At 42.3% G+C, this 14,378-nt stretch overlaps 1 protein-coding gene across 7 annotated transcripts in view; it reads right to left on the bottom strand.

Annotated features, from left to right (window-relative positions):
• The window catches only part of THADA (THADA armadillo repeat containing), a 330,511-nt gene that overhangs the window by 140,927 nt on the left and 175,206 nt on the right, over positions 1–14,378 (bottom strand). For all 7 annotated transcript variants that reach the window (XM_045445868.1, XM_045445865.1, XM_045445866.1 and 4 more), the window contains one exon: positions 9,791–9,959. In XM_045445868.1, coding sequence (XP_045301824.1) covers positions 9,791–9,959 — 169 coding nt within the window. The remainder of the gene's footprint in view (positions 1–9,790; positions 9,960–14,378) is intronic.

Consider the following 14,378-nt stretch of genomic DNA (forward strand, 5'->3'; position numbering starts at 1 on the left):
GTTGTTAAAGTACGTTCAGAATTATCTTTAGTCACAAAAAGTCCCAAACAATAAGGCTGGGAGAGGATGGAAAGTTTGTCTTCCAAGATGAAAAATGAACTTGGAGAAGTCTATCTAGGAGGATCCCATAACCCCCTTTCACTTTATGAACTTCAAATTTCCCCCTCTGAATGATGAAAGCCTCCTTTGTCTGGGACAATGTGACGGTGTTCCTTTCCTGACTCATCAGGTTTGTGATGGGGTCTGAGGGAGGGGCTGTAATTCAAAACAGAACAGGTGCAAGGAGTAACGGCCCGCTAGGCAGGAACTCGACCCTCAAAAATCAGAACTACTCTTGGTCTTATAATCTTTAATATGATCTACAGGAAGGTAGAGAACACTGACCGACCAAAGGAACCTCTTTGTGAAGCATGCTAACACATTAAGTCAAAACTGCCGAAAATCGACTTACTTCTCTCTTACACACACACCTATCGACAGGAATCCTTGTGTTGTGAATAGCATTACTTCAATGCACAACGTCCGTTTTTCTACAACACGGCTTTTCTTAGTGCAAAATCTTTCACTCACCATCAGTACCAGTGGTCTTGGCATTCTTGGATCGTAAACCCCTCTCGGGGGTGGCTATGACAGCAGTGGTTGCAGCAGCACAAGTCGGAGCAGAACTGACTAACGCTTACTGGGCACCTAACTCTGCCAGAGACGATGCCGAGCACCACTCCTGTACGAATTCATTTAACCCCCACGACCAACCTATGAGGCTGTGGTACCTTCCCATTTACCGAGGAAGACGGACGGGGAGGCGCAGATTTCAGCTCACCCAGAATAACACGGCTGGGACGCAGCAGAGAAAGGATGTGCACGGACACAAGCTGGCTCCAGAGTCCGAGCTCCTACTTATGTGGAGTCACCTCTTCGAGCACACGTTCCCAGCTTTTATATACTTATTTAGAAATTATATGACAGTCTGTTGATATGTACATTATTACACGTCTTCTCTAAAATAGTAGTCAAAGGGATAAGGGAGAAAAATAACGTGCCAACCTATTCTTCCACACCTCACTTTGAAGGCCATGGCTCACACGCTGTGAATGCCCGGGCCTGGCGTTTGTGGTCTCTCTGATGCTGCTGACCCGTGCCCACCTTACCGTCACACAGCCCACCTTCCCAGTGCACTCCGGGACCTGAGAGGCTAACCCACTGTCACAAACACCTTCTGCATGCCCCACTCCGTGCCTCAGCTCACATCAAGTCCCTGTCAACAACAGGAAATTGTTGAAAGGTGTATCCTAAGACGCGGTGTCCTCACAAAGCCTTCTCTGAGCTCTTCTCTCAGATGCGTGTCCTCAGCCACCTGCCTGGCACACGCCGCAGCCATGTATTTCTGTGTAATTGTGTGCGGTATCGATGGCTTGTTTTCCAAGGCAGCTCATAAGCCTCTTGAGAACAGAGAACATGTTACATATTAACTTTTCTTTGTACCTTCCATGGCACCTGGCATAGTACTATGCACTTAATTACCACTCAGTAAGCATGTGCTAAATAAAAGAGTAAGTAAACATTCTCTCTATTTACTCCACGTCTCTAGGGCCTAAGGACAGAGAGTCAAAGGGAAGATCATCCTGGGAAACAGGAGATTATGGGAGATACTTTCCTCTTTACCTATGCTCACGAGAATGGAGACAGACTGCCTTGCTTGTACATGGAAATGCCTTCACACAGTCCCCAGTAATCTGCATGTATAGCACGGGGATTTTACACAGCATTCCAGTTTCTAAAATAATAGTGTCCTTCCACACCTTGTTTATCTACTGCTTGCTGCCTACTCTGTTAGCACTTTTTATAGTTAAAGGTAATCTTGAACATACAGACATGTGTAACAAACCCAATTTCAGGAGAAAAGGGGTTTACCCTTTATTAAAAAAAAAAAAAAGTTTCCCCTTGTCTATTAATGGGATTTGCTCAAATGCTACCTTCTCAACAACTATTCTGACACCTCCTTTGATACTGTCATCTGGCCTCTCTTACCAGCTCCTGATTCCCTTTATCCCACTTTGCTTGTTCTTTTTGTCCACAAAAGTATTATCTTCCAATAAATGATACAATTTATTTATTATAATAAATTATATGATACTATCATTTGCTCTGGTTTGTCTCCCTGCCTCTAGACTGCAAGGTCGGTGAGACCAGCAGGATTTGAGAGCTATGTCAGTCAAACAGTAATACCTTACCGTTTTTATTGTGGAAGCATTTTTGAGCTTGCAGAGCATATGTACTCCTTGGTTCTCTGATGTATTCCAACTATCTAGAACAGGGTTTGGCATGTAGTTGGTACTCAACCAACAGAAGGCACAAATCAGTAGACGATGTCAACTTCCATTTCACTCCACACCTTGAAGGCCTCAGAGAGAGTCACTCTAGCCTGAGAATGTTCTTTCCCTCATCCTGAGAAGTGGTACAGTATGGTAGTTAACCGCAGAAGCTTGAAAGCTCTGAATCCCGGCTCTGCTTTTTCTAATTGATCCCTGCATATCTCTAGTCAAATCTCATAACCCCTCTCGTCCTCAGTCTTCTCATTAGTACAATGGGAGTAATATCCATCACTCAGAAGAGCCTCCAAAGGCACTCAACATCCACACAGTCCAGTATATAAGATTCAGTAACTGGTGTGTGTCTATAATATATATATTCTTTACACTATTACTTCCCTCACTCTATCCCAAACGGTAACACATCTTCTGATAAATCTATAAATTCCACAGACTAGGAGTTCAGAGCACTACAAAATAGCAGTAGCACTTTGGCTGGTGACAATGACCGTGTACTATCATCAACGCTCCAGAGCTGGCAGCGAAGGGCTGTCTCCTACACCCAGAGAAAGCTCCCTAAGTAACACATACCAAATAAAAGCCTTTCGATATTTATAAGGAAAGGATTAATTCATCTTCCAAAGTAGCATTTTAATTAAAAATGACTTTTCTGGGCTTACATCCAGAAAGGAATATATTGCCAAAAGGTAAGATTTAACAAGGTTTAGTTTAGTTTTGTTTTTTAAATTAAAGTGCTTCCCAATCCTTTTCACATCAAGGCACACACACAGAAAATAATCTTTCTTTGGCACTCTGGGACAAACAGATGCGACTGCTCCCAGCTGCAGGTGACGGCCTAGAGCCCCCAGCCCTGCCAGGCCCTACTCAGACTTGCTGGGAGCTGAAGGAATCAGTCAATACTTGAAGCATGTACAAGCACAGCATTGGAGAAGCTCGGCCTTAGCCCTTCTTGGACTGGAGACCTTCCTAGCAACTTAGATTTTTCTCCTTTCGGACAAACACCAGTCCTCAGAGAGAATGAATCTGGCCACCAGTGACCAAAGTGAGCACTTTCTTTATGACTCATTCCAGAAAAAAGCACACTGACCAGCAATCCATTTATAACTTACAACATCAGCATAATCTCATGCTTTTGTTTTTACTTTCCATTCTGAAATTTTATTTTCCGTGCATAAAGTAAACAATGGAGACAGGCCAACCTTAAGTCACCAAATGGAATCTATCAAGTAATGTTCTATTTCTAGGCAGCTTGAGGATTCTGCTTTATGTTTCACAATTTTGTACTTTTAAGAAATACAAAAAAGATACCATTTTTCAAGCATAAGGTGCTATCTTATGGTCACATTTTGAAAAGATGGAGTGGATCATTCTTTTAAATTTGATTGTAAGTTTTAGTACAACACTTAGTAAAAAATACACTTTTTTCTAAAACATTCATTTCCTTATACTTAGAAAACACTGACAGAATTCATACTTAAGACTACCTCTATCACTGGTTTTCTTTTTGTTTCCACTACTTCTCTCTATGGCACAGAGTCAAGGATGGTTGGTATTATCCCTGTTTCCTGAACAGTGATTCCTTCAGAGAAGTGGCCGGCTGAATTGACCTACCTTTATTTCTTTCCAGGTTTTCGGCTTTTCTTTTTCACAAAGGTAATGCCAAGATCTACCTCTATTTTTGTTCTCCTGCTGTCCTGCCCATCCCTGCACAGCTGTTCTCACACCCATAAAGATCCCAACTCTAGGCCTGAAACAGAGTGTTCTAGATTCAAGCAGAATGGTATCTTAGTCTCAGTCTCCCTCATGCCTGATGCCATATCTGGCAGCTTTCTCTCTTGCCACATCTTCATTTCTGTTATTCACATGCTCCCTGGTGCGAGGGTTTGGCTGGCTCGCTTGGCTTCTAACCCACAGCTCCCTCCCTGGGAGGTTAGAAAGGCAAACTCATGTCTTCACCTGTACCTAGAACTGCGTATGCAAACCACTGAGTGTGCTGAATTCAATTCAATCTTGACCTCTTTTTCATGTTCCCTGGAGCTCCAAGGCTTAGAACCCACAATTTCTGTGGGTGTCCATGTCTGAGTGTTTTGTCTCACACTCTTAAGGATGACAGAAGGTATGGCAACTTCATGCTTGCCTATAACCGAGGTACCAAGGGAGGATTCTGTACTTTTAGACTATTTAATGTATTTAAGACTATTAAATGAGACACCAAAGAGAAATCATGAGAAAAAGATGAGTGGAGGGAGGGAAGGTGCAAAACTGCTATGGTTTCACTCTCAAGCGTAATCTAAAAAACGAACAAAACCACAATGGATAAACGAACAAAAAGCAGCATCTCTTGTAAATATAGAGAGCAAACTGGTGGTGGCCAAAGAGGAGGAGGGTAGGGGATGGGCATAATGGATGAAGGAGAGTGGGAGATACAGGCTTCCAGTTATGGAATGATTAAGTCACAGGAATAAAAGGCAGAGCATAAGGAATATAGTCAATGATATTGTAACAGTGATGTAATGGGACAGATGGTAGCTACATTTGTGGTGACCACAGCATCATGTATAGAGTTGTTGAATCACTACGTTGAAAACCTGAGAATAATGTAACATTGTGTGTCAACTATACGAAAAAAAAAGTCTTACTAGTTGGTTGTAGCCTCTCAGGGTGTCAGTGACTTCCTCTGTCCCTCTGTCTTTTTTTTTTTTTTTTTTTTTTTTTTTGAGAGAGAGAGAGAGAGAGAGAGAGAGAGGCTCCACACTCAGCGCTCAGTGCAAAGCCCAACTCAGGGCTCTATCTCATAACCCTGGGATCATGATTGGAGCCGAAATCAAGAGTCAGACACTTAACTAACTGAGCCATCCAGGTGTCTTCTAATACCTCCTCTGTCTTTCTAATACCAATGGACTTACTTTGTTTCTAGCATCAAATCAGATTTCAGGACTCAGGGACAAGGGATTAAAGACAAAGCAAAGCTGGATTCTTTGCTTGGTTTCCCTAAGACATAAAAAGTTGTTATTCACATCAATTATCAGGAGGTACCATTCTCTAAACACCTTGCAGGATTGCTGAGAGTATGAATGAAATCACATATTCATTTTATGCAGCATACAGGTGGTGCTCAAAACGTTCATTTTACTTCTCTTATGGCAATCTCACCAAATGTGTGGGCTTAGGCTGTCTGAAGTCCATCTCCGGTTAATATTTCATGTCAACCCAAGAGTGCAATACTGCCACTCAGCTCCACAGCCAGAAAAGTGGCTCAGGATTCCCAAAGTGCAAACATCAAAGCTCCCAATTTGGGTAGGGGGAGGGGATGGAGGAGTAAGAGAATTAAACACGGTGTTCAACAGATTCTGCTGGTAAAGACTGAGAAAATTTAATCCCAGCAAAGGGGTGTTTAGAACTATGGAGATTGTCTGGATTAACTGAAGAAAAAAGAATACCTTTGCCTAGAATGTTCATTCAGAGAAACGCAAAAGTGGTTCTTCTGCTTCAACAGAGGCTGAATTACCTCAACTGTCTTTTCACCTTACTCATATAAGAGAGCTTAGGTAAAGAAAGAGTAGGGACCACCGCTTGTGTGTTTATATCATGAGAAAAAGAACCAAAATAGAAAATGAAAAAATCCCGGGGCACCTGGGTGGCTCAGTTGGTTAAGCGCCCAGCTCTTGATTTTGACTCAGGTCATGATCTCACAGTTTGTGGGATCGAGCTCCGAGTTGGGCTCTGTGCTGTCTCAGAGCCTGTTTGGGATTCTCTCTCTCCCTCTCTCTCTCTGCCCCTCCCCAGTTCGCACGTGCATATGAGCATGCTCTCTCTCAAAATAAATAAATAAGCTTAAAAAAGAAAAAGAAAATGAAAATAACTCAAAATTCAAACTTCTATTTCAAATGGTATATATTTCCTTACGAGACACCAAAATGTGACTTAAGTGCCCCCAAATCAGAATACATCCTACCTCATAATCATTGGCCAAAACTCTTCTTCAACACAAGAGAACTTTTTTAATGCCAATATGATTTCTCGGGAGTGATAAGTAACCTAGTAATAATGTTAAGGCCCCAACATGAAGAATTTTGGCAAGAAAAACAGACGGTTAATTCTACTTAAAAGACAGGGTAGCCCTGCCAGCCAGTGTTGTTCCCAAATGAGGTAATGTCCATGGCTCTTATCTAGCCTTTATGGAGATTTAATGTCATTTACCATTGGCTCTTATGAACCGGCTGCATAATCTCACCTTTTCTCATGTGTGTTACTTCCATCCATGTCAACACTGCGATTAGGAACCTCTGGTTTTTAAAATGATTAAGAAACGATTTTCATATGTTTTCTTTTTATGCATGTCCTATAATTTGAGTCTTTCTTCCATCGCCTTGGAAAATTCAGAGATCAGCATATTTCTCATTTTCAAGGTATTCTATAGAAATACTCTGAGGTTTGATATTTTTATGTAAACATTTTTCAAAGAAGCCAAAATGTATAATTCAAGAAAATGTTCTGTGGAAGAATTTGTTTTCTGATTACAAAATGATTTCCTCCCTCTGAAAAAAAATAACAATTTTATATTTACTTAGCTGGCTCTGAAAGTCCCATGGAGATTCTCATGCCTTTCAATCCCTAACACCTCTTTTTCCAGCCTTTTACTGATTTCAAAGGTAACTCCATGTGGAGAAGGAATCCATAAACTGTAGAAAGGAAAGAGAAAAAGAACCCTTTCCATCTTAACCCCTTGTGTTTTCCCCATAAAGAACAACAGAGTGAAACACAGCTATTACAACACAGATGAGACACCCAAGTGGATATGACAGAAAGATTTTCACATGCCTTTGAATTCCTTTTTTCAACCAGGGTATAAACCAATCTGGGTAAAGACAGGAATCTGTTTGACAAACATGAACATGATACCCAACACCCATACTATTTTGTTTTGTTTTCAACAAAACATCTCCCTTTACCTCCCAATACTCAGGAACAAAAGCAACAGCCACAACCAACCTGGAGTCACAAGGCTTTTACTTTTCCATGGTGTTTCACCCTTCAGGTCACAGAAAAAGTAAATTGGAGATATCAAAGGCAGCCCAGAGACAGAGCAGAAGACCATGCTCTGTTGCTGGGCAGACTGGTGAGACACGAGCCAGACCTGTTAGTGTTGTGTGTGGGAAACGAGGTTGGGAGGCCCATTTGTACAAGTGGCGAGCTAGCCAAAGAAGCAATCCCAACCTCTTCTGACAAGATTGAGCCAAGAATGGATCTGCAATAAAGAAGATCTGATGGCTGATCCCCACTACACGCCTCCTGCTTGACAATCTGACCCCCGCCTCTAACTCAGATGCAGAATCGAGGCATCTTTGAAAAGCATGTCCTTCGTTACTCACTAATTGCCAGCTCCTTCCCTTCAGAGTAGTGTCCGACAGAGAACCGAGACATCTAACTTGTGTGGGCCTCAGGGTCCCACGTTTAAAACCAAGATAATACCCTCCAGCCCTCTCGTCATCACTGAGATATAGTGAGGACCAAGGGAGATGAGTGCTTGAGAGACTGCACTGAAGAGACCACCAAAGACCCCCAATATATACCACATAGACCAGAGGATCTGCTCTGGTCGCTTGGGGGCCGCAGTCTTTTCAGGAGGTCTGCAAGATCAAACTATCTTCAGTGCCACTAAGACATTCCTTTCCCCTTTATTCTCCTTCTCACACAGACGGCACATGGTGGGGTTTGCCGGGGGCTACAAGGTGTGTGATGATGTCAGCATTCTAATAATGACTAATGGAATGTGTGCTTGTGAGTTCTTGTGTTTTAAGATTTCCTGTTTCAGTTTCTAATTAAATATTGATAGACAAAAGTGTTTTTGGAATCCACAATAGCTTTTCAGAGGGTAAAGAGGTCCTGAGACCAGTTTGTGACCTGCCAACCTAGAACTTCATCCCACCCAAGCCTGCAGCTCCCAGATGGGCTGACTTGTCACCCATCCTGAGCCCTGCTATATGCCGTTCTCTCTGCGTGGGGGGCTCTCCCTCCACCTTTCGCTTGGCTTTTTCTGCCTTTACTTCAAGGTCACTTTTTCTGGGAAGCTTTCCTTTGACTCCCTCAAAACCAGTCAGGTGGCTCTTCTAGCACTTAGCACACTACATGGTGATTGCTCGTTCTCAGAGGGCTGTTTTTGTCCTGGATTCCTTCAGTGCAAGAACCGACTTAGTCACTGTTCTGATGGACACAGTGGTACGTAGGAGGCATTTAATACATTTAACAAATACTTGCTGAATACATGTAACAACCAAGAAAGGAAGGCATGAAGACAGGCCTATCTTGCATTCACTCTCACCTAGAGGGAATTAGTTACTAAAAATCTTAGTTTTCATTATAGTACAGGCTCATTAAAACTATAACAATAGTAACTCTATATCATATTATGTACCAGGTACTATTCTAAGCCCTTTATATGCTTTAATTCATTTAATCTTCACAAAATCCCTAGCAGGTTTATATCACTGTTGTCCTTGCTTCAAAAATGAAGACACGACACTGTATGTTCACTATATTGTAATTAAAATAAAAAACTTAATAATAATAGTAATAACATAAAAAACAATTGCAGATGTGCAGGCAGTGAGTAGTGAGACTGGCCCTGAGACAGTCCGGCTCCAGAGTCCCAGGCCATTAACCATTCTATATGGTGCCTCTCGTGTCGGCAGCAGAGACCTCAACCTTATGGCACATCCTGGGATCTCAAGGCCACTCCTCAACTCTGCTCACAAACCACAAACATGACTTGATACTTGAATCTCACCCCCAATCCCGCCCCAACATGAGTGACCCCAGCAGCCACATGAACAGACGTGTCGAGTACCACCCATTCCCAAGTTTATCGTTAGGGTTTAAAAAAGACAGTTCTGGTAAGAAGTTTCTTTCTCATTCATTTGTTGTGCTTTGGTCCTTTGTGGGGGAAATGTTAAGTTAAAAGCAGTAAGTGTATTCGTATATTTATTAAAAATAAAAAGTCTCTTTTGTAGCACTGAGAAAACAGAAGAGTAGGGCTTGGCATTTCTATGTGTGATGCCACAGCACAAACTCTCCCTGATGTGTCTAATTCTCCTTCCTCTCTTTCAAGGAATGCTCACAACTTCACCTTGAACAGGGAGTGGCCCAGAATAGTCGGTAGGCACTTGATGGAAAAGACAGAACTTTATCTGGTTCAGAGAGCTATGTCCAAATGGGAAAGAAAGCATGAAGTAAAAAATAGGGGATTTAATGCAAAAGACGATCTGACTGAATCACAGTGTGATGCTGTACTCATGTTTGTAATGAAAAAAGCACACCTAGGAAACACCAGTCCTTTTCAGCAATAGAAAAGAGTTCTACAGATAAAGTTAAAAGCTTGTGTATCAAATCTTCACCTGCAAACAGTAGGTGAGAAACCAAAGTTTACCCTGTGCGGTTTGACACAAAGTAACTTTATTTACCTGGAGAAGCGTCCCATGAATATGGTTTTGCCGGAAACACTGATCGGTGGAGTTGGGGAGTTTGGCCAACAGAGTTCGGATGGTATTGGGGATTTCATCCACCATAACAAACGGAACCAAGGCACGAGCTGCCATCTCCCGGGAGCGGTAGACAGGGGAGTGGCCGCATCTGGGGAGACATAAAAACACAAGACCATTCAATACTCATTTCCACATCCATGCCTTTGTACGTGCTAATGTTCTTTTTTGTTTGTTTTGAAATTTTTTTGGATATATGTCATTCTGTACATGCTGATGTTGTATCTAGCTCCAGCTGGGACATCCAAGCTGAGGGGGAGTGGGGTAGGGAATGGGAGTTCCTCCTCATTCCAAATGTTAGTTTGTTTTTTTTTTAATACTTCCCTTATTCCAATGATGGTGTGTATGTGTTAGTGTTGGTTCTACAGGTGATTTTCTTTTTCATATAAATATCATTAATGATATGATTCAATCACAGAAATAAATGCGGACAGGCTTTGGGAATGATTCAATAAATAGTAGCAAAAAATAGCTTCCTTCTCAACAATCAAACAACTATTCACTGAGCACTCAAAATGAACAAATAGTAGGTGCCATGAGAAATAAAAGTCATTGTGGTCTTTGGGGTGCCTATACTCTGGATGGCAAGAGGGGCAGTACATTTGAAAAGATGCCCCAAAAGCACAAGACAGTCCTGGAAGAACGATATGCAAGTGATCTTCATATTATGGCTACATGAGGATAAGACTGTAGATTCTGGTATTGAGAAGGATTGAAAGAAAGCAAGCATGGTTCCCAGAAGGCCGAAACCAGGAAATTGTTTCAACCAGAAACAGTGGTATAAAGCAAGGAGAAAATGCTCAAGGTATAGGTAGATGTATCTGACTGAAGTAGAGGCTCAGAAATAACAGTGGAACTTCAGGCTGAGAAGTGGGTCTGGCCAGACCGGGGAGTGCCACAAACGGCAGACTACAAGATCTTGAACTATTGTCAAGAGAACAAGAGCTGGACCCTCAAGTCACTGAATCCTTGCCTCTGGGCTGACTCACACCCAAAGAGCTTGAAGAAAAGCCAGTTCTTAAAGTGAAAGTCACGGACAAGTGGGATTTTGAGATTCTACAAAGGTCATTGGAAAGGCAGGTCATCTAAGAGCCTCTTGACTTTGTAAACACTCAGAACCTGAGAGTCCACAACCATTTTGTTGAAATTGTGCACTTGAAAGCCTTCACAGAGATAGTATTGTTTGAGAGGAAAGCCCAATATGGTAAGTCTCGGCTCAAGTAAGTTCTTAACTAGAGAACTCTCAAGACTCCATGATTTTTTATCCAATTTAGAAAGTCACTCAACTTATAGAAATATCTTAGACGTCAAGACAAGGATGGGGAAGATCAGAAGATGGTAGACTCTGTGGAAGAAAGAGAGGTCTCTCGTTCTGTTTTCAAAATTAATTAGTATTCCAAGAAGGTATTACTGCTAAGATCTGGGTCGTTAGAGCCATGTGGCCATGTCGACTTAGCATGCAGACGCACAAAGTACTACCACTGTAACGTTTCTAATACCCCAGAGGTAACGCTGACATTTACCTTAATATGACAATAAAAGAACAGATTAATTAATGTACAAATGGAATGGTCCAAAGAGAATTTCATCATGGGGAGTGGGGTAGGAAGAGTGGAGAAAGAGGCACAGGGGAAGTCAAACCTTGGGTCATTTTTTCCCCCTACAAGTGTACATCTGTGAGACAGGTCAATCAGCACACACTTTATGGATGGGGAACTCACCTTACATCATACTATGGGAAGACACTGGGAGCTAACGTTACAGCAGGTAGCTAGAGACTTCCCAACGGTTTTTGACGAGGTTCTGCCAAATCACGCATTTTTATTTTTCCTTTAAAATGATTAAATGTTTAATCTTTAATGGGCAAACGCAATAAAACGTTTGCTTTGGCCCATGATGGGGGTGGGGGGGAGTGAGAAAACTTCACTTGACAGAGAAAAGAAAATACTCTGAAAATGCTTTGAGATTTAATTAGCAAATGACCTCACTCAAGCCGGGTCATTTGTAGGAAGCTTCCCCATCTGTCTGTTCCCCACCCTTCCAACACACACACTTTGGGTTAGAGTGTGTTTTATGTTGCCGAACTAGGCTCTTGTATATAAATGTTTCTTTTCAAACACAAATAACTCTGACATGGTTACAGATGTTTAGTTTCTAATTAGCAGTAACTGAACACTAAGAACGCCCCTCCTTTTGCTCCTGACCTTTAGCAAATGATGGTTTCCCAAAGGAATCTGGCATCCATACAGGAGAAGGAATGGAAAGTGGGAAAAATGTCAGAATTTTCTGCGTTCAGATACCCTGTGCTAGGGTACTTTCCAAATGCACACAATCAGGTTAAAGAGCAAAACAAAATCTCCCCCCCCCCCAAAAAAAGTAATGCAATTATAGAAAAAGAAAAGCCTATTTTAAAAGTAATATTTAATTATCATTCATTATAAAACAATGATTAAATGTAATTTCAAACTCCACTGCACGTTGTTAAAATGGATGGATAGATTATAGTCAATACACACACACACACACACACACACACACACACACACGCACACACCCATTAAGCAAAAAAACATTTCCAGGTTACTGTTTTGTCAGTTCCTGGGGGGCAGGGAGGGGTCTGATGAGGGGGTCTGATGAGGTATATGTGACCTGGAGTGTGAGAGGATATAAACACAGTCTTTTTAGCCCTAAGCAGAATATATCTGCACCTAAAATCTATCTCTCCCTTGGCTAGAGTCTCCTAGTTTGATTCAGTAAATGTGCCAAAATCAAGTAGAGAGAGTCTAGCAGCTATAAAGGATGGAAAATCAGAGCACCTGGATTTCCATTTTGCTTTGTATACTGTGTTTTATGGCCTGGACAAATCACAGTAACCTCTGGGTCTCAGTTGAGCTGACAGTGGTAGCAATAATCTATACCAGTGTTCTCATGTGATGTCTATGAGAACATTCCAAGAGGTAAGGCGCTTTGGAGATACAAAGTTTCCATAGTGAAATGTGCCTGTGTCCAGTACAGGATCTGCATGTTCTAAGAATTGCAGGCCTCTAAATGGCCTCAATGAGAGAAAGAAGACTGTGGTGTGAAGGCTGTACCATTTATAAGAAGATAAAACAACAAACTGATGATACGAAGGCAATGAGATTTGGGGGGGGGGGGGGCGCTCCATCAAAAGTGATGAGGAGGGGGGGGCGCCTGGGTGACTCAGTCGATTAAGTATCTGACTTCGGCTTAGGTCACGATCTTGCAGTTCATGGGTTCAAGCCCCACATCAGGCTCTGTGCTCCAGCTAAGAGCCTGGAGCCTGCTTTGGATTCTGTGTCTCCCCCTCTCTCTGTCCCTCCTCTTCTCTCTCTCTCTCTCAAAAATAAATAAAACATTTTTTAAAAATGGCAAGGAGGAATCTCAAGCCCTTCTGAAAATAAGTAGGTCTGCTTCTGTCTCTCTAAGCCTCAATTTCTTCAGGAAAATACACCAAATGGATCTGGGATCTGAAAGGTCATGTCCCCTTTTACTACTATTTGAAAACCATGTCCTCAGTAGCCCTAGCTGTGTTCTAGGCCTGAGCACTAGATCCTTGCACAGGGTGTGCGGGACATGCAGACACCCGAACCTCTAGAACTTTCACTCCAATAAACCCTTCCCATGTTAATTTTAATCTATTTACTGAGTGCCTACTGTGCTCTCGGCACTGTGTAACATGAAAAATGACACATCTGTCACCATAACACTTGCATCCCGCAATTAGAGCCCTTGGCAATTTATAAAATATATGAACACCCCTATTTCTTTACTATGCAACATTCCTGCAGGACACGAGGGCATTACAAACCTAAATGAACAGACGAAACATAAAACGAAGCTCAGAAAGCCTAAGTGGACCCTCCAGGATATGTCAGCAGCAGCACCCAAGCCAGAACCACCATGCACAGCTCCAAGATGGAATCTGTGGGTTATTCCGAGCAGTAGCTCACACCTGGAAATTGAGGGAGCATAAAAAATATCTCCCTGTGCTCGCTTCGGCAGCACATATACTAAAAAATATCTCCCAGCTAATAAAAACACAGGCTTTACTAGTATGTAGGAAATCCCTAAATGTGTGTGTTGAGTTTCTTGTTTTTGTTTTTAGTATTTGTAGGATCCCCAAAACATTCCAGAATCTAATACAAACTGTGGGCTCTCTCCAAAGAGAAATAGATCTATGAACATACACATGCAATTTCCCATATAATTTCAGGAGGTTCATGACACCCACCCAAAACCCTTGGGGCAGTGTCTCCCAGACCCAGGGCAAGAATCTCCAGTTGCTCCTTTGAGAACAGGACTCTGCTCACAGAATACCACCAGTCTAGAGGGGAGTGAGGCAGATAACCCCATGATCCCAAATCAGTAGTACCCACGGAGACCCACAAAGCTAGGAGCAGCATAGAGAAGCCAAGCGGCAGAAGGAGTTGGAATGGCTTTCTGGAGGAGATAAAGGACCTTCAAGTGAGAATGATACACACCTCTGGCC

Source organism: Leopardus geoffroyi, chromosome A3 (assembly GCF_018350155.1).
Source record: "Leopardus geoffroyi isolate Oge1 chromosome A3, O.geoffroyi_Oge1_pat1.0, whole genome shotgun sequence".
NCBI classification, from domain to species: domain Eukaryota; kingdom Metazoa; phylum Chordata; class Mammalia; order Carnivora; family Felidae; genus Leopardus; species Leopardus geoffroyi.